Source organism: Schistocerca gregaria, chromosome 9, assembly GCF_023897955.1.
Source record: "Schistocerca gregaria isolate iqSchGreg1 chromosome 9, iqSchGreg1.2, whole genome shotgun sequence".
Taxonomy (NCBI): Eukaryota; Metazoa; Arthropoda; class Insecta; order Orthoptera; family Acrididae; genus Schistocerca; species Schistocerca gregaria.
The window spans coordinates 245110246-245132668 of NC_064928.1; the positions used below are offsets into that span (position 1 = coordinate 245110246).

The 22423-nt window shown below is 38.3% G+C and overlaps 1 protein-coding gene across 2 annotated transcripts in view; it reads left to right on the top strand.

Annotated features, from left to right (window-relative positions):
- LOC126291661 (1,5-anhydro-D-fructose reductase-like) overlaps positions 1 to 22423 on the top strand; it is a 159247-nt gene that overhangs the window by 16579 nt on the left and 120245 nt on the right. For both annotated transcript variants that reach the window (XM_049985238.1, XM_049985237.1), the window contains exons 2-3: positions 12975 to 13142; positions 17260 to 17448. In XM_049985238.1, the coding sequence (XP_049841195.1) occupies positions 12975 to 13142; positions 17260 to 17448 (357 nt within the window). The remainder of the gene's footprint in view (positions 1 to 12974; positions 13143 to 17259; positions 17449 to 22423) is intronic.

Genomic DNA, 22423 nt, shown 5'->3' on the forward strand with positions numbered 1-22423 from the left:
TGTCAGATCAGTGCCAGCTGTTGTGGCCATGTGTTCTAGGCACTTCAGTTTGGAATCTCATGACTGCTACAGTTGCAGGTTCGAATCCTGCCTCGGGCATGGATGTGTGTGATGTCCTTAGGTTAGTTAGGTTAAATTAGAACTAAGTTCTAGGCTACTGATGACTTCAGAAGTCAGAGCCATTTGAACCATTTGTCAGATCAGTCATTCTTCCAAAAGAAAAATGCCTCATGAAGAATAAGAAGAGGAATCGCAGTAGCATATGTCTCTACAGCATGTGTGGCATTTCTTCCACTACAATTTGCCATGCTTTCTTAGGCACTCAGCTTGCTGTACTGGTATATAAGATGGGTGCGAGTGTTCCACGATAACTACCTAAGTTATAAAGTGTTCCACCGTCAGCACCTAAGTTCCATCATTTTTTTCCAAATCCTCGAATGTCATGCATTCCACCTTGCTTTTCACATCTGTTTATTTCCCCTCCATATGGATCTGTTACCATCTCATCAAATTACCATCTTTACTAAATCACATTAAACACTTCCAACAAACTGCACCACCCACAAACTCGACTTTCCACTGAACCGGCACCTACACGCATTCCACATCATCTCCTGATGAAATTTCAACTGTCTCCTCTCGCACTCTATGAAATTCATCTCAACATTTATCTATCCTACTATCCATACATGCATCCCATCCACTGCCATGTCATCATGGCTTCCTTTTGCTTCCCTCCCCATCTCCCGCTATTCCTTTGTGCCCTTAATATTATAGGTTTACTGATATTGCCAACTACTCCTTCCTCCCTGCCTACCCACATCCACTACTCCTTCATTGATACTGTCCATCAGTCTTCCATCTTTATACCCACACCTTCCTACCATACTAAATACCCAATCCTTTCCTTTCCAACTGCGGATGACCATTGCCAGGACAGTCCTTCAGCCTTTAGTGACAGTGCAGTGGTTCATTTTTAAGGTCACTGTGTTCACATCATTTTTTGAATGTATTCTTATTATTTTAATTCTATGTTTTTCTAAAAATTATTTTTCTTTTACATAAGACCTTCCACAAATTCATCTTTCCAAATTTTAGTATCTGTGATGAATATATCACCTTTTAATGTATTTTTTTTCATATTTATGTGTGTTACATGTCATCTGGCTGATGAATGGGCTGATTGTATTGCTCGCAGCCCACCTACTGTCCCTTATGAAATAGTATTTAAAAAAAAAAAGAGAGAAGGTTCCGTGGCAGTCTGTGCAAGTTGCTCTGCAGGTGACTGATGGGTTTACAGCTGATATATTAGCAGTAGACAAGGTCTTATTATGACTGAATTCCCAAATTTTAGGGGGCATAAGGTTTGACTAGGCTGTTATGAAGGTTAGATGGGGGCCTAAAACAACAGTGGGTGGCACGGGAAGGAAATCAGAGAAATAGGACATCATTTCAGGGCTCAACTTGAGAAAGTCACAGCCTCGACAGGGTAGGTATTGAGCCACTCAGGGCCTGCCTAGCACTGCTTGCTGAGGAGGGTGCTGCTTGGCTTTTCTGTGACTGTGGCAGTCAGAGGGTGAGAAGAAGATACTATCTGGGACATTTGTTTGTGAATAATGCCTGTGGGGTAGTTCTGGGGGAGGAGAGTCCAGATAATGTTGTCAGCGTTGAGGAATTCCATGCTGGAGCAGATACATCTGCTGCAGATGGCTAGAATGTAGAGAAGGGACCGTCTCATGTGGACAGTATTGTACTTGTCAGAGTGTTGGCATTGTCGCTTATTGTTTGGTTTTATATGCTCTGGCGTTTGGATGTGGGCTTCAGAGAGGTGGAGGTCAACACTGAGGAAGGTAGCTTTGGACGTGGAAAAGGACCAGATGAATTTGAGCTGGGAAAAGATTACAGGAACCCACTCACTGTCAGGGGACTAGCGCTCCCAGGATTTCCTGCGGGGGTCACTACTGCTTCTGTAGAACTCGTCACCCATCCTGATCATTGACCCTCACTTTCTACTCTCTTCCCAAAATGTACAAAAATACCCGTTCCTGACCATTCCATAGTAGCTGGTTCCAAAGACTGCACTGAATGGTTCTCGGGCCTGGATCACCTGCACCTCCTGAGCTCAATTACTCAATATCGGTGTGTCAGTCGTGAGGTCCCAATCGACATGAATAGCGATACCGTGAAGCAGTAAAATGCAGCCTTGATACGTGGATAATTGGGGGTGAAAGGAAAGGAAACAAAATCGGATTGAAAAGAGGTAGGAAGGAAATACATGTGGCTTCGCAGCAGTTATATCTGTAAAGCAGTCTCAGTAGGTTGCCATCCTACCACACTGCTGATAGGTGTTTCTCCTCCATACACTGCAGAGCCACAACACAATCTCCTCACATATTACCTACATTCAAATGCAATGTTTGAATGTGAAGCATGTTGTGCGATCTCACCCTATATACTGAATGCAGATGATGTTGATCCTGCCTACTTCATCCAGTTGTCCTGAAATGCTAAAAGTCTGCATATCCATTTGACCTGTATGGCATGCTGTTTTGTTTGGTACTGAAATTTTAATGCCCAGAAACATTGACAGGTCTTGACTTCTTCAGACAGTGTGTAGGCAGCTGATATTGGTATTCATCTACATATTTGCCAGTATTCGGCAGAGGATCCTTCCCAATGTGTCAGTTATTAGGACTTCTTACCGTTCCATCCACAAATTGAATGTGGAAAGGGTCATCGCTTAAACCTCTCTGCGTGCACTGTGAGTGATCTAATCTTGTCTTTGCTGTTGTTATAGAGGGGTTGTAAAATTGTCCTAGATTCACCACTTAAATTTTGTTCTTAAAATTTCACAAGAAGATTTCCACACAATGTTTTGCATCCACCTTTGAGCGCATGTCAGTTCAGTTTTTTTGGCATATGATATTATTTAACTTTTAACAATGTAGGAAAAGATAGATTTCTACACACTATAAAGATGACATATCAAGTTACAGACAGGCACAATTAAAAGACACTTACACACAAGCTTTTGGCCATGGCCTTTGTCAGAAAAAGAAATGGAAAGACATACCATTCATTCACACAAGCTAACATGCCTCACACACACATGACCCGAGTTGGTGGTCGTGTGTGAGGTGTGCTTGCTTATATGAATGAATGGTATGTTGTTCTCTCCCTTTTTCTTATGAAGGCTGTGGCTGAAAGCTTATGTGTAAATGTCTTGCAGTTGTGACTGTCTGCAAATTAAAGTGTCGTCTTTATGATAAGTAGCTAACTATCTTTTCCTACATTGTAGATGTTCCAACCTGAACTTTCCATAGTTTGACTATTTATTTATTTATTTACATGTCAAGTTCTGCAGGACCAAATTGAGGAGCAAATCTCCGAGGTCATGGAACGTGTCAGTACATGAACCTACAACATAAAAGTAATAACAGATAAAAATAAATGTTCATTAACCTGAAAGAAAATCAGTCCATAAATTTAAGCAAACACTATCAGCAATACAATGAGAATCAGCTTAATTTTTTAAGGAACTCCTCGGCAGAATAGAAGGAGTGACCCATGAGGAAAGCACGTGGATTACTGCTAAGATTTTTGAATTTGAGTGCCAGCTTATTGAAAATGGATGCAGCAGTATACTGCACACCTTTTCGCACAAGAGTTAAGGAAGTCCAATCCACATGGAGGTTTGATTTCTGCCGAGTATTACCTTTGTTCACTAATAATTCTCTCACCCCTCAAAAACAGGAGAATTTTTTCACCTTCACTTGACAAAAGAAGATTTGTTTCTGAATAATGAGCATTTATGTCACCAAAGAACTTCTTTATTCTTGATAAGTAGTGGTAACACAAACTGTGCACACAGTGACCAAAAAATGAGCAGCTGGGTGAAGATTACATCAAAAAATTAAATATTTATGGACAACAAATGTCATTCCAGGAGTGACTCTTTCTATTTCTCTCATTTGTTTACACAGTTTTGTTTTCTTTTCCTTGCCTTTTGTGTGAACTGAATAAAAAAGAATCCTCCCAGTTCCAAAGATTTATGAGGTATTTAATTTTTTATTTTTTTTTATAAGAACACATACTGAGCAAGAAAAAATTTCATCCTTCCTTATTTTTTATTGTAGAGCTAGTTTCATAACTGCTTTGGATTCCACAGCCAAAGGCAGCTGACATGGAAGTTTTCTGAGTATTGTACCATGTCATAATGTTAAAATCTTTACTGGAGAAAACAATGTTTTGGTGACAGAGTGGCCTCTTTGGGTGGACTGATGTGCTTTAGCTTTGAGGAGTCACTTATATTTTGTCATTGCCACTCACTGAGCATGACAGTAGATCATTATTTGGGAAGGTCCTAGCTGTAATTGGTCACTTGAGGCAGAAGGAGTGGAAACTTTATTATAATAGGTTGCTATGGTGGACAGTGTAGGGATCGGCTGTTGACTATTGCTTCTTTCATTGTTTGTTACGATAAGTACTCATCGGCGAATGAGGCGTAGGCTCCCGTTTTCCTCCTGCCGGGTGCAGGCCACGTGGCAGCAGTTACCTGCCAGTAGCACCTGTGTCTGGTGTCGTTGGTGTCGTCTGTTGGACTCGAGGCTGGCAGCCAGGATGGGCAGACTGGTATCCGTCCTCTCTGTTCGTGTTGTTTGGGTGTTTTATTATTTCTATAACTTCTCAGATCTTGTGTTTCATCAAAGCCGGCTGCTTAGCCAGTATGCAGGTTCCATTAAACTTGATTCCACTGCTGCAGTCTTGCTGGTGTTTGGCCACTACAGACTTCCTGTGCTGCCACAGTCATGTGTAGCGCTCACATTCTCAAAAGTGCACTGCTGTCAGCTTGTCGGTCTCACCGATATATACTTCTGCACACTGACATTCCGCCATGTACACACCTGCAGTGTGTAAAGCAACTACCTTGTCCTTCACAGAGGCTTACACATCCTGGATCTTGCAGCTGCAGTGGTAGGTAGGCTGGACACCAACACAACGGAGGAGTTCACTAATCCAGTCAGTGACAATTTTCACATAAGGTAAGCACACTGCTGATTTATGGTTTTAGCTATTGGCCATGAACATTGTATGCAGCGTTTTTGGAGCATGTGTTAGGTTTTGAGCATCACTATGTGCTGCACATAAGTGGTCAAAGAACAGATAACAGAGTTCTTCTCCACGGGGAGGGAGTTTGGTGGATTTGGCATACAAATAGTTATGCGTATGTGTAGGCTTCTGGTATAGTCTCTGCTGTGGCGTGCCATCCGTTATCCTGCATACTTCCACACCCAGCAATGGAAGTGCTCCCCTCTTGTCTACCTCGAGCACGAACTCTATCTTCCTCTGCATTATATTAAAAAATTCACGAAACCTGTGTAGATCTATTTCAGCAAGAGACCATGTTGCTAACTTATCGTCCACATTAACCAGCATTGTGAGTGTAAGGCAGCTGAACACAGTGCTGTTACTTTGAAGGCCTCTGTGAATATATCTGCTGCTAACAGGGATAAGGAAAAGCCTGTTGCTAATCCACCTGTCTGCCTCTAGTATTTTCCTTGCCATTTTAAGTATGTTGAAGACAAACGTAGCTCATCTAGGTCACATATATATGGCGGTAGATGCTCTTGTAGGATCAAACAGTTTCATCTACTGGCAAGTTTGTGAATAATGAGTTATGTTTGTGCTAACCGTGATGTCTGTAGGTAAAATCATTTATCTCTTTACGCATTCTATGAAGTGCATCAGGTTCTTCACATGAGAGTCTGTTTTGCCAGCTAGAGGTCTTAGTTTACAGGCTAGACATTTTGAAGAATTACATGTAGGTGAATTGATTCCATTCACTATTGGGCTTAAAGGATAATTTTCCTTTTGTATCTTTGGCTCTCAGTAGATTCTAGGAGTAACTGAGAGTCTGGGAACGAGTCCCTCAGCTGTGTCGGTGTCAGCTCTGGAGTTCCTGATTATTAGTTTTGTTACATTATCTACCTTTTAATTTGAAGAAAAATGATCCAATATTTCACAACCATGACAACAACCTCAATACTGTTTGCCATATTTCTTCTTGGTTTAGAACAAACATGCCTGATGGTTATCACTGCAGTGCTGATTGATAGCTGTCTGATTATCCAGATTCAGCAATAAAGATATCTGTTAGCTGAATGACAAGTAGCAGTGTTAATTGTAAACAGCTCTCTTTTCTTAACTGACTTATATAACTGCCATTATTTGACAGGTGTGAGTGTGATCTTGTACATATTAAGATAAGGAAAGCAGATAGAGAGGCCAGTTTGGTATGAATGATGAAGTGGCAGCTTTCCTGTTAATTTCACTGTATTACATGTAATACGTGTAAGCACAAATACTACCTAGTGATGCAGTGCTAATTTATTATTGATACTGTGTACCAATGTGGAAAATTCCATGGGGTTGTGACGAAGCAAGCTAGAATCTCTTTACTTCCTATCTTGTTATCCCCTCTACCTCCTTAAATTCTTTTTTCTTCATTTCTGACTCATTACCAGTACCATTAACATACATGAGTATAATATGCATTTCCATAAAAGAGAAAGTTTGGCCCTCAGTCTTAAAGAATAGAGCACCGTATCTAATTTTGTGCTTAGTTTTGTGTATGTAATTAATTTCCTAATTTATTTTGACCATTTCTAGTTATATCTTTTGTTATGGGGTGAAATCAGTAATTATTTTGTGAGTTAAATACTATCATTTACTTACAAACAAATATAAATTCTGTAATAATTATAAACGTTTGGAAGAAGATATACTAGGATTCTTAAGAAGATCTACTAGGATTCTTAAAGTATACATTTGGCTTTATTTGAAAACATATTAGTAAAGCCAGCCCTTAATTAATTCCAAAATAATTACCAGGTTTGTCAAAAGTATTGTTTGTATAACTATATCTGTTAATTTTATTATTTAAACAAATAATTTGGCCTCACTCTTGTAGTAGAAGAAACTGTTAAAAAGATGGCATTTTTCTATGTATTCAGTTAATTGGATGATTTATGTTTTAATTGTAATTTCTATAAATTAAACATTGAACAATGTGTAGTTTCAATTCCTATTATTGTGAGGATATATAAAGGTCTGATTTTTGCTCCCACAACAGCCAGTCCATGGCCAATTTTCAGACAGGGAATCTGTATCAGTTTGAGTAACAATAATGCAATGCAATTAGTGCAACATAAATAGGCTAAAACAATGACACTGTGTGTTTAATTTATTTGAGAAATAGTGAAGTGTATGGTTAGGTATTTACTGCTTACAGAAATTCAACAGCAAACTATTGTAGCAGTATGCTGATGCTTGCCTGCAAGCTATTAATAAGGCTTATCAAAAGTTACCAATAGTAAATTGGCAATATAACTGTGTAATATTGGGGGAGGGAGGGGGGGGTGTTGTGAACAGTGAAGGAAATAAAGAACTGGGAAACGCAACTGTGCAACTGTTGACTACTACACCATTTACAGTAGTCAGTGTTGAACTTCCACTCCTGATTCTTCATACAGTATAGCAGTGCAGTATGTCGGCACCGAGGACTATCAACGAAGAAATAAAGCGGGATCCAGTTGAATAACAAATTGAAATGGACTCTACACATGAATTAATTAAATCACAAAGCACAGTGCAACCTGTCTTGCCTGTACAGAGATTTCTTATTCTGTTGACCAAAAGTCAGAAGTGTTGCATATTGTCACTCCCTGTTCATTTGTATCATATATTCTTTAGCAGTGCACATAAAGTAAACACAGTGTTTGTGTAGCAGAAGTGATCAGTATGAATATTATGTAAAGTAGGTAGGTAACTGCAGATGTTGTAGAATCCTTTTTGAGGATCTTTGAATTGTTATGCTCAATTTCCAGTACATATACTCCTTAATGGGTTTTGTTTCTGATAATAAAAATCAGTTCCAACTGAACCACGATATACTCAAACACAATTGAGACACGAGAGAAATTTTTTGGTGGACTTTGCCTCCTTGTGCAGGATTCAGAGTGGGTTTGTGTTCTCTGTTGGTAAGATACTCAGTAAACTCCCATCTAACATAAAGCTCAAAACTGGGAATCCATACCAACTCAGAATGCAATTAATAACATATCTCATTTGCAACTATTTCTACAAATTATCTGATTATCTAGATTCATCTCCATCTCTATCAATACTTCACAAGTCACTGACAGTGTGTGGTGGAGGGTACCTCTGGTAGCACTATTCTGATCTCCCTCGCTCGTTCTACTCACGAATGATGAGTGAGGAAAAATGATTGTTGGTAAGCCTCTGTATTAGCTCCAATTCCTCAAATTTTCTTGTCATGGTCATTTTTCAGATGTAGGTGAGAGGAAGTAATATGTTGTCTGACTCCTCTTGGAAAATACTTTCCAGAAATGTCAGTAGTAAACCTCTCTGTGATACACAACACCTGTCTCTTCATGTCCACCACTGGAGATTGTCGAGCATTTCTGTAATGCTCTTGCATCAACTGAGCAATCCCGTGATGAAATGTATAACTTATTATTGGATCTTTTGTCTCTGTCTTTACCATCAATCCTATAGGGTATGGGCTCCAGATCGATAATAGCTATACTCGAGAATTGGTCGAAAAAGTGCCATGTAGCACCCCTTTAGTGGATGAATTACATTTCCTTAAGATTTTTTATCTGAATCTTAGTCTGCATTTACTTTTCATACTAGTTGTTTTATATGATCACTCCACTTAAGGCCATTCCAGATAGGTACTACTAGATATTTTACATTAGTTACTGTTCCCTACAATTGGTCATCAGTAGTGTAATTGTACAGAAGTGGGATTGAAAGCAACATGGCAATTTGCAAAAGCTTTTATGACAAGTAGTAATTTACTATAATTATGACTCAGTATTTATAAACATAAAAAATACTTTATCTGAAAACAAGAAAAAAAAGTGATTATGAAGTAAATATTAAACTACTGATAAAAGAGAAACAGCAACTTTTAATAAAACTGAGGTAGCAGTATTTGTTTTACGAAAGTAGTAGCTTTCTTACTTATTTCTCCAGTTAAATCTTGATACATAATCATTAATTGAATTAAATAGAAAAATGATAGTTTATTGTTAAAGCAATTTAGAGTGGGCTTCTACAGTTTGCTCGGCTATGGTCAATGTATACCTTAACTTGATCAAGATCTCTGAAGGTCCTCTTCTTGTTAAAATCTACAAAATGCAACAAATTAGTGAAATGAAATGCTGGCTGGTATGGTGCTATTGGGGAGACCCCATGTGGGGCTGTTTGGCCACCTGTTGCAAGTGTTTCTGTTTGACAGTACATCAGTAACTTGCACATTGATGAGGATGAATGAATGAATCAATCAATTGACAGGTGTAATTTCTAGCAGGTGTTTCTCTTTTGTTAGTATAAATACAGACTCGCCACACATTCCTGAAGTACACTTTTCAGCTACATGTCAAAAGCATGAATAATCACTTTTTGCAGTTCAGACTGCTGTGAGGTTCTGGGAGGTCCCAATGGGGCTGTGGAGCTGTGCCAATGCTAGTGCTGTGAAAAGCTGTGGTATGTTTCTTGGCTGGAGTTCATAGCTCTCACAGCCAATTTGAGGTGGTCCCACAGATTCTTCACTGAGTTTTAACCCAGAAAGTTAGGTATCCAGGGGAGAATAGTAAACTGATCCTGGTATTCTTCAAACAACACAGGTCCACTGTGAGCTGCATGACAGGTTGCATTGTCCTGCTGGTAGACGTGTGCTGAGGAAAAAGAAACTGAATGCTGGGGCGGACATGGTTCCCAAATGTAGATGCATACTTGTGTTCATCTGTTGTGCCTTCCAGAATGTTGAGATCACCCACGAAATGCCACAAAAACTTCCTCACATGATAATGCTCCCTCATCTGGCCTGAACCTTTCCGATGATTGTTGCAGGGTATTTGCTTTCAGACGTTTTATGGCGTACATGCTGACGGCTATGTGTCTGGTGGAGCATAAAATGTGATTCATCTGAAAATGTCAATTGTCGCCACTGAGTGGATGTCAAACGGTGGTATTGGTGTGTAAATTCCAGCTTTTCTCCCCAATGAACAGCAGTAAGCACGAGTCCGTGAGCCGGGCGCCTGTTGCTGCAGTGGCCCTTATGCAGCAACATTCACTGATCACTTGCTGATGAGATTCTGTTGGTAGCCCTTTAGTTCATCTGGGTGGGCAGTTGCTCAACAGTTGCATGTCTGTTCACGTGTACACATCTCCGCAGCTGTTGTTCCCAGATGCACCGTGCTGGATTTGGAAAATACCTGTTTGCCATGTGCGGTATACTTTAACCGTGGTGGCACACAAACAGTTTAAAAACTTAGCAGTTTAGGATATGCTCCAACCCTTGGCCCAAAACGCAATGATCACGCCCTTTTGGACATCAGATAAATTGCTCAATATCTCTTCATATACACTCCATTGCTAGTTCTGCGACGTGCCATCTGCAGTGTTTATTGCACATTGACATCGAACACAGGCGGTGGTCACATTAACACGACTGGACGTGTACCCAAGACTGTAATCTACATCTGCAGCTACATCTACATCTGTACCCTGCAAACCACTGTGAGGTGCATGGCAGAGGGTACATCCCATTGTAACAGTTATTAGTGTTTCTTCCCATTCCATTCTCATATGGAGCATGGGAAGAATGATTGACCGAATGCCTCTTTGTGTGCAGTAAATACTCTAACCTTATCCTAGTGATCCCTATGTGAGCAATTCGTAAGGGATTATAGTATATTTCTAGAACCTTTATTTAAATCCTGTTCTTGAAACTTTGTTAATAGAATTTCTCGGAATAGTTTATCTTCAGGAGAGTTCCAGGTCACTTCCTTCAGTATCTCTGTTACACTCTCCCACAGATCAAGCAAATCTGTGACAATTCATGCTGCCCTTCTATGTATACATTCAGTATCCCCACTTATTCCTATTTGATATGGGTCCCACAGTTGAGCAATATTCTAGAACTGGTAATGTATCGAAGCTTCATACATATTATATTTAACATTTCTGTGTGTGTGTGTGTGTGTGTGTGTGTGTGTGTGTGTGTGTGTGTGTGTGTGTGAGAGAGAGAGAGAGAGAGAGAGAGAGAGAGAGAGAGAGAGAGAGAGAGAGACTACTGATCCAAGCAATAAATGGAAACCGCTTTGAATACCTGTTTCACGTGCTTACTCTTATATCATCAGATGCATCTTAGGTTTGAAATTTGACTACAAACATATGCTTTTATAACCACCACCTTTTTATCTCATTAGGATACTTGTTTGCAAATTACTCATACAATTTGGGGCTTACGAGTCAGTTCATGGTGAAGATACTATCAAATAGGGAAAAATCCTGGAGTTCACAGTGCAGGTGGAGAAAAGAAAACAGAACTATTACTAGCTGTACAACAAATAAGAATTTATCTTTTACATGCTGTCAGATCAGTAGATCAGTGAAAAAATTATAGTCCACCATATTCACTGTAAATTTTGTAGTCTGCGTTTTAATTAATGATGTCAAAAAGTATGAAAGTATTTAATTTGTCTTCAGTTTAGGCTCTGTCAGTAAATGGCTGGTCTGTTAAGCAATGAGGATATACCATAGCTCATGTGTTTAAATGATTCTTGTCTCATTTGGAAACAAAGTTTTCACAAAAGAAATGACTTTGAAGGAATTAATATTGGATCTGGCAGCTGTAGAAAACTAAAATAAAACAGTAATGTGTAGGGAATTCAGACACCATCAACACCAGGATGTTCATCACAGGACGGTGTGTGCAGGGTTGGATGTGTCATGTATTACCAGCTCTCTGACACTCGTGGAACCAGAAGAGATCAATAGCAATAAAATTCTTTTGTTCAGTAAGGTGCTCGTACAGAGATGAATGGCACTCACTCAATTGTGTGGAAAACCCCTGGGTAACAGCTGCTAGCTCCAGCTGAGTGTACGGCACAGTGCTCGGCTGTGGTTGCAGCAGCGTGAGGACACTGAATGGGAGAGCTGCCTCTGTGAAGCAGCGGGAGTTGGTGCAGCCTGGCAAAAGTGTTTGGCAGGCAGTGGTTGCGCAACCACTCTGGTGGCCAATCGAGTGCATGCCATGCTGGTGTGCAGTTGGCAAACCTGGGACCCCTAAGAGATGCCCATAGACAAACAAAATTGCCCGGAGGTTGTCTCTTCCCGGTGACACCAGCTTGAGCCGCAGGATCCTCAGGGCTGGTAGTGGCTCTTAGACTGACAGCTAGTGGCTAAACGTAAATGTAGAAGAAGCTGACTTGTCCACACAGAACCGATAGCTGACACAGAGTATGCCTCAGTTTCAGCAGTATTTGAAGATGAGGTACTGCTACTTTGGAACCATGGGTATTTGAAGTGGCACTCCACTGCTTTGCTGTGACTTGACCCATAAATGACTGAGCCATTGCAGCACTGGGGCACACCATGAAGAAATTCGGCTCAACACTGCGGCAGACCGTGGAATTTCACCGCACTGCATCAGCAATATTCCATTTCCTTCAGTGGGATTTTGTAGGCAGCCAGCTTGCGTGCCTCACCAGGCTTATTAAATTTGAATGTAAAGGTTTCGCCACAACAATTTTTTTTAAAGTGCTTTAGAACTGCTAAAAAAATCCTGATATGCCATCTGCAATTACAAAATGTTATTCTGTAAGAAATTCATTACAAATAATTCACTGGGGCAATTAAAAAAATATACTTTGTTTCCTCTAGCTCTCTGTTGCATGTAATATTTATGTTGATAATTTTTAGAGTATGTGTGTCTGTGTCTAGCTAAATAAAGCCAGTGTGAATGACAGTGTCAGCAGCATGATAAAATTGTTCTTTATTCAGTTGCATGTTGATGGACATAACCTGAAAATAATCATTGACATACTCCTTTAAAAGTAAATTGCTACACGAAAATTATCACACTACCGTTGATGTTACAGGCACAGGGAGATGATGTGGAGAAGGCAATAAATGCAGCACTGGAGATTGGGTACAGACACATAGATACAGCCCAGAGGTATAACAATGAAGCCCAAATTGGGAGGGCATTGAAGAAATGCCTCGATTCTGGAAAAATCAAGAGAGAAGATCTTTTTATTGTCACAAAGGTAAGGCGTTCTGAAATTGGTCATCTAATATTATCGGGTAACATAGTGTGAACTTCCAAAAAGGAGCATATTAAACTAGAAGTGAGTGAAGAAAATATATGCCGAGACTGTGCGAGAAATAAAAAATCTCTTAAAAGTGCTGCAGATATATATGTGGGATGTACTGTTCTGCCTTATTTTACAGGTTAAGAAACTGTAATGTAGCTGATATTAAGCTGTATGATAGTAATCAGACATCAACATCAGATTATCATTCCTCAAGAAGTCTTCACTGTAAATGAATAATGTAAGTCTTATGATTACAGCATTAGAAACTAAAAATATAATCTAAGGACTGCCTGCCAATAAGATATGACAGCGGAGTTCAAGCATATTGAAGAACATGGCACTGCACAGAAACCTGAAAAGACTAGCCTGTCAAGAGCAACAGCTTTTAGTAAAGCTAATTTCACATAATTTGTTGACTATTGTGATCATGCTATATATTCAGGTGATTTCACCACAGTGAATAAACAACATGGACATTGTAGTTGGTTCATTGTGTGCTGAAATGAACTGCACAAATATGAACACAGCAAAAATAAACAGTTATCTAGATTTTTGAGCTGTGGTCCTAGGCTTACATCAGAAAAAGCAATGAACTGAATACAAGCATAAGTTAAGGAGACCTGAAGATGAGGACGTCTGGTATTTCTGAACACAGCAGCAGAAACTAATACTGCAGGAATAAAAAAAAGTGAAACTGTCAATATTAACTGAACTTAAAATAAATTAATTGAACTGAAAACTTTTAAAAGATTAGAAATAACTGAAAGACTGGAGTAAAGAAAATGGAATATTAGAAAAAATTTTAAATGCAAGGCTTTATAGAAATTTATGTTGGATAAATCTTCTGATAGTGAACATGGTAAAGCTCTTTTACAAGATAACTCTCATTATAAAAATGTGGACTTGAAATTATGGCACTTTAAAGATGGGAAACAAATTCTTTCTTATTTGTGGAGTTTATAGAAAAGAGCAACAAAATACTATGAGGGCCATTTTTTTTCAACCTCTGATAGGCTATAAATAAAAGACAAGTTCATAGAAAACAATTATTTTATTACCAAAAGTGCTTGTACACTTATGGTTACTTTTCAACATAATCACTGAAAAGATTGAGACATTTATCATACCTGTGGACAAGCTTTGCAATATCCTCTTAAAAAAATGTTGCCGCCAATGATTTCAAATGAGCATTGATGTTGTTTTGAAGATCTTCGTTGGTTTGAAAGTGCTGCCCTGCTAGCGACATCTTCAGTTCAGGGAAACGGTGAAAGTCACTGGGAGCCAGGTCAGGACTGTACGGTGGATGATTGAAAATGTCCCACTGAAATTGTTCAAGGAGCTGTTGGGTTGAGCCAGCAGTGTGTGAACTAGTGTTGTCATGGATCGACACAATTCCTGAAGTCAGCATTCCTCTTCGTTTGTTTTGCATGGCTCTGCACAAACATCATAAAGTTTCACAATAAGCATCTGCCTTGATAGTAGTTCCAGTCTGCATGAACTCTACAAGCAACACGCCTTTTTGGTCCCAAAATGTGGTAGCCAAATCCTTTATTTTGTTGAATGTTAGTTTGAACTTTTTTTGTTTTTTTTGGTGAATTTGGGTGAGTCCATTGTTGTGATTGTCATTTTGTTTCCGGTGTGTCATACTGGATCCAAGTTTCATCTCCAATAACTATTGATTTCAAAAGTTCTCTCCTTCATTGTGATAAAGGCCAACGAAATGCGAAGCTGACGCCATTTGCTAACTTTTGTGGGCATCCGTCAACATTTTTGGATCCCAGCAAGTGCAAAGTTTTTTGTAGCCTAAATGTTCAGTAACAATAGGGTGTACGATCAATCTTGAAACTTCTGAAATTTCCATAGACAAAGCAGCTATTATGAACCTACAAGTTTCTCTAACCATTCTGTCAACTCATTCAACAAGGTCGGCTGTAACATTCCAGCCATCTTTAAGCTTTCAGCACCATTCACACACAACACTGTCAGTCATAAAGTTATCATTGTACACTCAGCACATTGTCCGATGAATTTCTGCTGCACTATTCCCTCCTGCTTGCAGAAACGAAATTACACTTTGTAATTCACACTTGACAGGAGCAACAGTGACGGCTGCCATGTTTACGTGGCTGTAGTGCAATGCAGACTGATGCCTTGAGGTCAGCAATGGCAGTAGCCTACATTGCATGTCCACTTTCTGCCGCTTGCGTAGCTTCTGTACTAAGCAGTCAGAGGTTGAAAAAAGAAAAGGGAAGCACGGGAACTGTGTACAAGTAGTTTTTCTGCTTTGTATCCATACAATATTATAGGTCTGTTGCATCAATAAAATTTTGCTTTGTTGGTTTAAAAAAAAAAGAGATGTTGTTGTTTTGGTGTTGAAAGGTGACCCACTCTTGGTTGAAATGTGTGTCATCTGCACAAAATACATTGTAACTGAAATGTAAACTTTGGCCTTTTGCTTATTACTTGGAAATACAGAGGCACATTTTTAATAAGTGTGCAGGAAAATAGAAGATATGCACACTTTGTCAATGTTGAGACTGTGGCTGAAGAACATTTGTACAAAAGTACACTACAAAGTGTCAGACAGAGTGCATGCTCACCACCACAAAATTCAGTTGCATCTGGAAATGACAAATCTAAAAGCATGACTAAAACAATAATTGGTACAAGAGAAGAACAAGGAATGGTATGTGGTGAAAAGAAAGGCTTTGTTTCATCCGAGCAGAGATAGAAGTGGGACAACTCCAGAAGATGTCATTAGTTTCCTGCAAAAGACGTTTCCTAAGCATAACAACTTCACTGCTGAGAAACCTGAAACTAAGGGGCTTAATAATCGTTTCAAAGCAATGTTGACTGTTAGCTAAGAGATAAAGTAATGGATAGCATTATATGGCCCTAAAATATTATGAAAAAGCGTTTTTTATTCCAAAGAAGACCAACGTCCTTGTAAAATAGGCTCCCTTGTGACTGACGGGTACCAAGAGCAATTAACAAAAGAACATTCCCAAGTGTCAGTGAATGATCTTGATGAAACTTGGCGGATGTGTAGAGGGGGTAAAATAGTGCAGTTCATATTTTTTGTGTTTCTTTTCAGAACATGTATATCATTCGTTTATCTTGTGTAGTAACTATCAATCCCTCTTTCCTTAAAAAAGAAAAAGCCACAATCATGTCACACAGCTACACGTAGAGAAATTCTTTTGTGGAATAGGAGTTGCCAAGCAGGTATAATTTTAGTTTGTGTTCAAAGTTAATTTTATTACTCATTAAATTCTTTCAACACAAATTTTTATGGCTGAATACACCTCATTGCTCTTGATGTCACACTGATGATACAGTGAGGGCTAGTGTACAGTAAATTATTTCACCTTCTAGTATTATGTTTGTGAATGTTACACTTCTTTTCAGACTGACTGCTTGCTGACAGCAGACTTCATACAGCAGTAAATGTACTGCGAGACTGTTGTCAGTGTTGCCTGGAATGAACACCACATATTATCTTTGTTACACATGCCTCTCTGTGCTGTACATTAAGATGTTTGTGAAGGATTTGGTATTTTTTCTTAAACAACAAATGTGTAAGACTTTTCTACTACTTTCTCACATTGTTTAATGACCTATCATAGATGAGGGTTTTCTCACTGTGGATCTACAGAACAAAAAGTACATCTAATCTAAATGCTGCACATTGCTCTCATAGCCACAGAAAAGGGCAGCCAGACACCTCCCTTAGTGTGGTGTCATGCAATGGACTGCTCGGTTGCTTTCATAAAGAGCAGATTTCTTCATAAAACACATAAATGAAAATATGTACTAAAGAACTGGTGACAAGTATTCCCAGCTGCTTGAACAATTTGGAATGGTAAATCCTGGAACTTACTTTTCAACTTATTCTGATCTCTCTTATCTGTGCAGTCAAAATTTTTGTGAGCATGTGATGGGAAAATAATTTCAAATGGTACACATACAAGCAAAATAAGTTGTCTTCATGAGCCTGCCTACTTTGTCAACCATTGAAACTAGCTTTGTTTTCCAGTATTACTTAAAAAAGAATTTTCCTCTCTTTCAGCTGCCATTGACAGGAAACCGTGCAGACTGTGTGGAGAAGCACCTCAAGCAGTCGCTGCAAGACCTGCAGCTAGACTATGTTGATTTGTACCTCATACATAACCCGGTCGGTTTCTACGACGTGGATCCTAAGGATAATGGGAAAAAAATGGTGCCAGATATGAACACAGACCATGTCAGCCTGTGGAAGGTTTGTACATAAGGTGTCAAACTTTTTCGTAGATAATCTGTAGAAAGATGATTTACTGGAACATTTGATTTATTTTGATTACAGTGATATGATTTTAAAATACTCACTCATATTATTGCAAAACTATGGATGTTGAACAATCTTATGGGTGGAAATTTAGCTCCTGAAATAGGCATCACACATTGCTTGAGAGTTGCTTAAAATATCTGTAGGTTAAAAGAGAATTGTACCTAAACATTCCTGTACTGTGATGTTTCATACTGCTTAGGATTCTTAGGAATCCTAAAGAATAACAGACATGGTGTCCTGTTTTTGTGGCTACTGTAGCTGCTCACAATTCACACACTCCCTATCATATAGTAAGCATTAGGTTTAGTCTTGCAGAGTCTGCAATACACACTTTTAGTACACTTCTCAATACATTATGTGGAGTATTATGTTGCCATATATCTTCCATTGTTTCACAGAGATGCTAAAAGAACCGAACTGGCAGATAATTGAAGAAAGATGCAAACTATCCTGTGAAAGCCTAGTTAGAGTGTTTCTAGAACCAATTTTAAGTGAGGAATCTACCAGTATACTAATAACCCCTACGTGTCACACCCATATGGATAATGAAGACAACATTACACTTATAAAAGTACACAGAGAGGTGTTTAAGCAGTTGTTGTTGTTGCACTCCATATGTGAATGGAAGGCAGCACAGGATCAAATAGGTAAAAAGATAATGACTCGCAGGAATTCATGGACAACCCAAGAGATGTTGAATTTAACTGATGAAAGAAGAAAATTTAAAAATGCAGCAAATGGTGCAGGCAAAAGGCAATAGAAATGTCTAATAAATGAGGCAGACAGGAAGTGCAAAACGTCTAAACAGGAATGGCCAGAGGACAAATGGAAGGATTTAGAAGCATATTTTACTAGGGGAAAGATAGAGACTGCCTACAGGAAAATTAAAGAGGCATTATGAAAAAAGAGAAGCAGTTGTATGAATATCAAGAACTCTGATGGTAAACCAATCTAAAGAAAGAAGGAAAAGTTGAAAAGTGGGAGTGTGTAGGGGATCAATACAAAGAAATTGCACTTGAAAGCAGTATTATAGAAAGGGAAGTGGATGTAGATGAAGATGGGATCAATGATTTGTTACTGTGAGAAGAATTTGACAAAGCTCTGAAAGATCTAAGTCAAATAAGCCCCAGGAATAGAGGATGTTCTGTCTCAATTACTAATAGCCTTAGGAGAGGAAGCTATCTGGTGCACAAGATGCATGAGATGGGCAAAATATTCTCAGACTTCAAGCAGAAAGCAGTTTCTGAGCGATTTGAAAATTACCAAACAATCAGTTTAATAAGTCATGGTTGCAAAATACTAGCACTAAACTGGTAGAAGCAGGCCTCAGGGAAGATCAGCTGGAATTTTGGAGAAATGTAGGAACACACAAAGCAATACTGATCCTACAACTTACCTTGGAAGATAGGTTAAGCAAAGGCAAACATACATTTATAGCATTTGTGGACTTAGATAGAAAGCTTTTGACAATGTTGAGTGAAATAATCTCAGAAATTCTGAAGGTAGCGGGGGTCAAATAGAGAAAGTGAAAGGCTATTTACAATTTGTACGAAAACCAGATGGCAGTTATAGGAGTTGAGGGTCATGAGAGGGAATGAGACAGGGTTCTCGCCTATCTCTGATGTTATGCAATATGTCATTGAACAAGAAGTACAAAAAAAAAAAAAAAAAAAAAAAAAAAAAAAAAAAAAAAAAATGGAGTAGGAATTAAAGTCCAGGGAGAATAAATAAAAACTTTGAGGTTTGCTACTGTCTGAGATACCAAAGGACTTGGGAGAGTAGTTGATTGAAATGGACAGTGCCTTGAAAGGAGGATAAGATGAACATCAACAGAAGCATGAAAAGGATAATGGAATATCACTGAATTAAATGCTAAGGGAATTACATTAGAAAATGAGACTCGTAAAGGAGTAGATGAGTTTTGCTGTTTTGGCAGCAAAATAACTGATGCTGGCCAAAGTAGAGAGGATATGAAATGTAAACTGGCAATGGTAAGAAAAAAAAATTTCTGAAGAAGAGAAATCTGTTACCATCGATAAGAGATTTAAGTGTTATGAAGTCTTTTCTGAAGATGTTTGTCTGGAGCGTAGCCATGTATGGAAGTGAAACTTGGATGATACACACTTTAGATAATAAGAGACTACAAGCTTTTGAAATGTGGTGCTACAGAAGGGTGCTGAAGATTAGATGGGTCAGTCATGTAACAAATGAGGAGGTACTGAATAGAATTTCAGAGACAAGGACTTTGCAGAAAAAACTAGACCAAAAGAATGGATTGGTTGATAGGATGCATTCTGAGACATCAAGGAATCACCAATTTAGTATTGGAGGAATGTGTGGGTGGTAAAAATCATAGAGGGAGACCAAGAGATGAAGACTGTAAGCAGATTCAGAAAGATATAGGTTGCAGTGGTTATTTGGAAATGAAGAGGCTTGCACAAGATAGAGTAGCATGGGGAGCTACATCAAACCAGTCTTTGGACTGAAGACCACACCAGCAGCAGCTGCAGTGGAACAATCAAGGGACATAAAAAGGAGCAGTGGCTGAGAAGGGAATGAGACATGACTGTTATGTACTCAAATGTTATTCTGTCTGTGCACTAAGCAAGCAGCAATGAAAAGCAAAGAAAATTTTGGAGTTGGAGTTAAAGTCCAGGAAGAAGAAATAAAAACTTTTGAGGTTTGCTGATGATATTGTATTTCCATTATAGAGAGCAAAGGACTTGGAAGAGCAATTGAACAGAGTGTACATTGTATTGAAAGGAGGATATAGGATGAACATCACAAAAGCAAAACAAAGATAATGGAACATAGCTGAATTAAATCAGGTGATGTTGAAGCAGTTAGGTTAGGAAATGAGACAATGAGACAGTAGTAGGTTTAAGTAGAGAGGATATAAAATATGGGCTGGAAATGGCAAGAAATGGGTTTCTGAAGAGGAATTTGTTAACATTCAATATAGATTTAAGTATTAGGAAGTCTTTTCTGAAGGTATTTGTCTGGAGTGGTAGCCATGTTTAGAATTGAAACATTATATATAAGCAGTTTAGAGAAGAAGAGATGAAATGTGCTGCTACAGAAGAATGCCAAAGATTGGGTGGGTAGATCATGTAACTAATGAAGAGGGACTGAACAGAATTGCGGAAAAAATAAATTTGTGTCACAACTTGGCCAATAGAAGGGATTGATTGATAAGACACATTCAGAGACATCAAGAGATCACCAATTTAGTACTGAAGGTAAGTGTGAGGGTAAAATTTCCCTTCAATTTTTAGAGTTAATTTTGGGTGAGAGTGACACAAAGAAAATATTTTCTAGGAGGTTTTCTAAGTACATATTTATTTCCATAAGGTTTTGATGTGACCACTCCTTGGTGCAATTTGTTACTTGGTTTATTTTATGACATTCATTGCAGTTTTATCTGCTGATACCACCTGAAATAGTTAAGGTGACCACTAGCATCAAGCAGTAAATCTATGTTTGTGTCCCAGTACGGCACAAATTTTTGATGTCATCATTCCGTTTTACAGTTGGGTGTCGCCCATATTTGCAGCTGTGAATACATTTTCAGGTCCATTTTATTTGATGATTGTTTCCTTTTGTCATTTGGTAAAGAAATACAAATAAAAAGGTCTTCTGCATAAATGTAATTTTTACTTCTTCTGTTGTAAATACGTATCAGGAGAGGTCATTGATGAAAGTACTGAATAATTTTCACTGGTCACTGCACTTTGAGGAACTCCCTTCTTGGATTTGTTATACATATTTAGTTAATGCATGGTTCATCTTAGTTTGGTATAACATTCCTTGTGTGGTCACATATCCAGTGCAATATTTTCCCACAAATGTTTACATCTTTCAGTTTCTCTAGAAATTTTGCCCTCCATGTATTAACATTGGTTCCATTAAAATCCACAAGTAATACCAGGGAAGATTTCTTGTTAGTCAAGGCATCTTTTATTTCTCATGAGAAGTTTAAAATTTGATTGGTGGGTGAATGGATTTTTCAAAATCTTTGTTAGTTCACAGAAAGAAGGTCTCCGTTTCAATCAAGAATTTACAATCTTGTCCATAATTTCCTGCTATTTTGATTGTTATAGATATGGGTCTGTAATTGTCCCAATTATCTGCTGGTTTCCCTGGTTTTAGTTTAGTATAATGATAAGTCTCTTTGAATAAGGCTGGTATGTGTGATTTCCATGTTTGGTTAATTAATTTCAATAATGTTTCCACTGCAACGGGACCAAGATGTTCTGAGAACTCAGACATGATGTTGTCTGATCCACCTTTCTTCCTATCTTTTAAACTTGAAATGACTTGTGCAAGCTGTTCTCTAAAGTAAAATCATCATTTAATAATTTATTAGATGTATCTCAATATGATTTCCTGTGTAGAAGCTTCATGATTTTCTCTTTCTTTTTGAACTATTTAGGTATATCTTTAAATTGAGAATATAATTTGCTTTTCCTTTATTTTGATTTGTATACAGTCTGTATATAATACAGAGCTTCTCAAGTTTTCTAATGAATTTATGATCATTGCCACTGACTTTCTGTAGGTTTTCTGTTTTCAGTGAGATTGTTGAAAGTTTGTCTTTTGGATTAATTTATTGTCTTTCTTAATTTTTCTGTTATATTTCTCCATTCTACCACATCGCTTTCTTCACAGTTAATTAGATGTATATCTGAGTCCATTATTTCAGCTTATTCAGGTGTAGATTTGAATGAATTGAAATAATATATTTATGCATCTGCATTTTCTTAAAACAAAATTGTCGATTTCAAAAGAATAGTAGTTCAATATTGTAATACAGTTTTTGTCTGAAATTATTATTTAGAAGTTACAGTGTAAAATATCAAGACTGACTATTGAAATGGTAAACTTACTTGTAGTTAGTAATGTATAA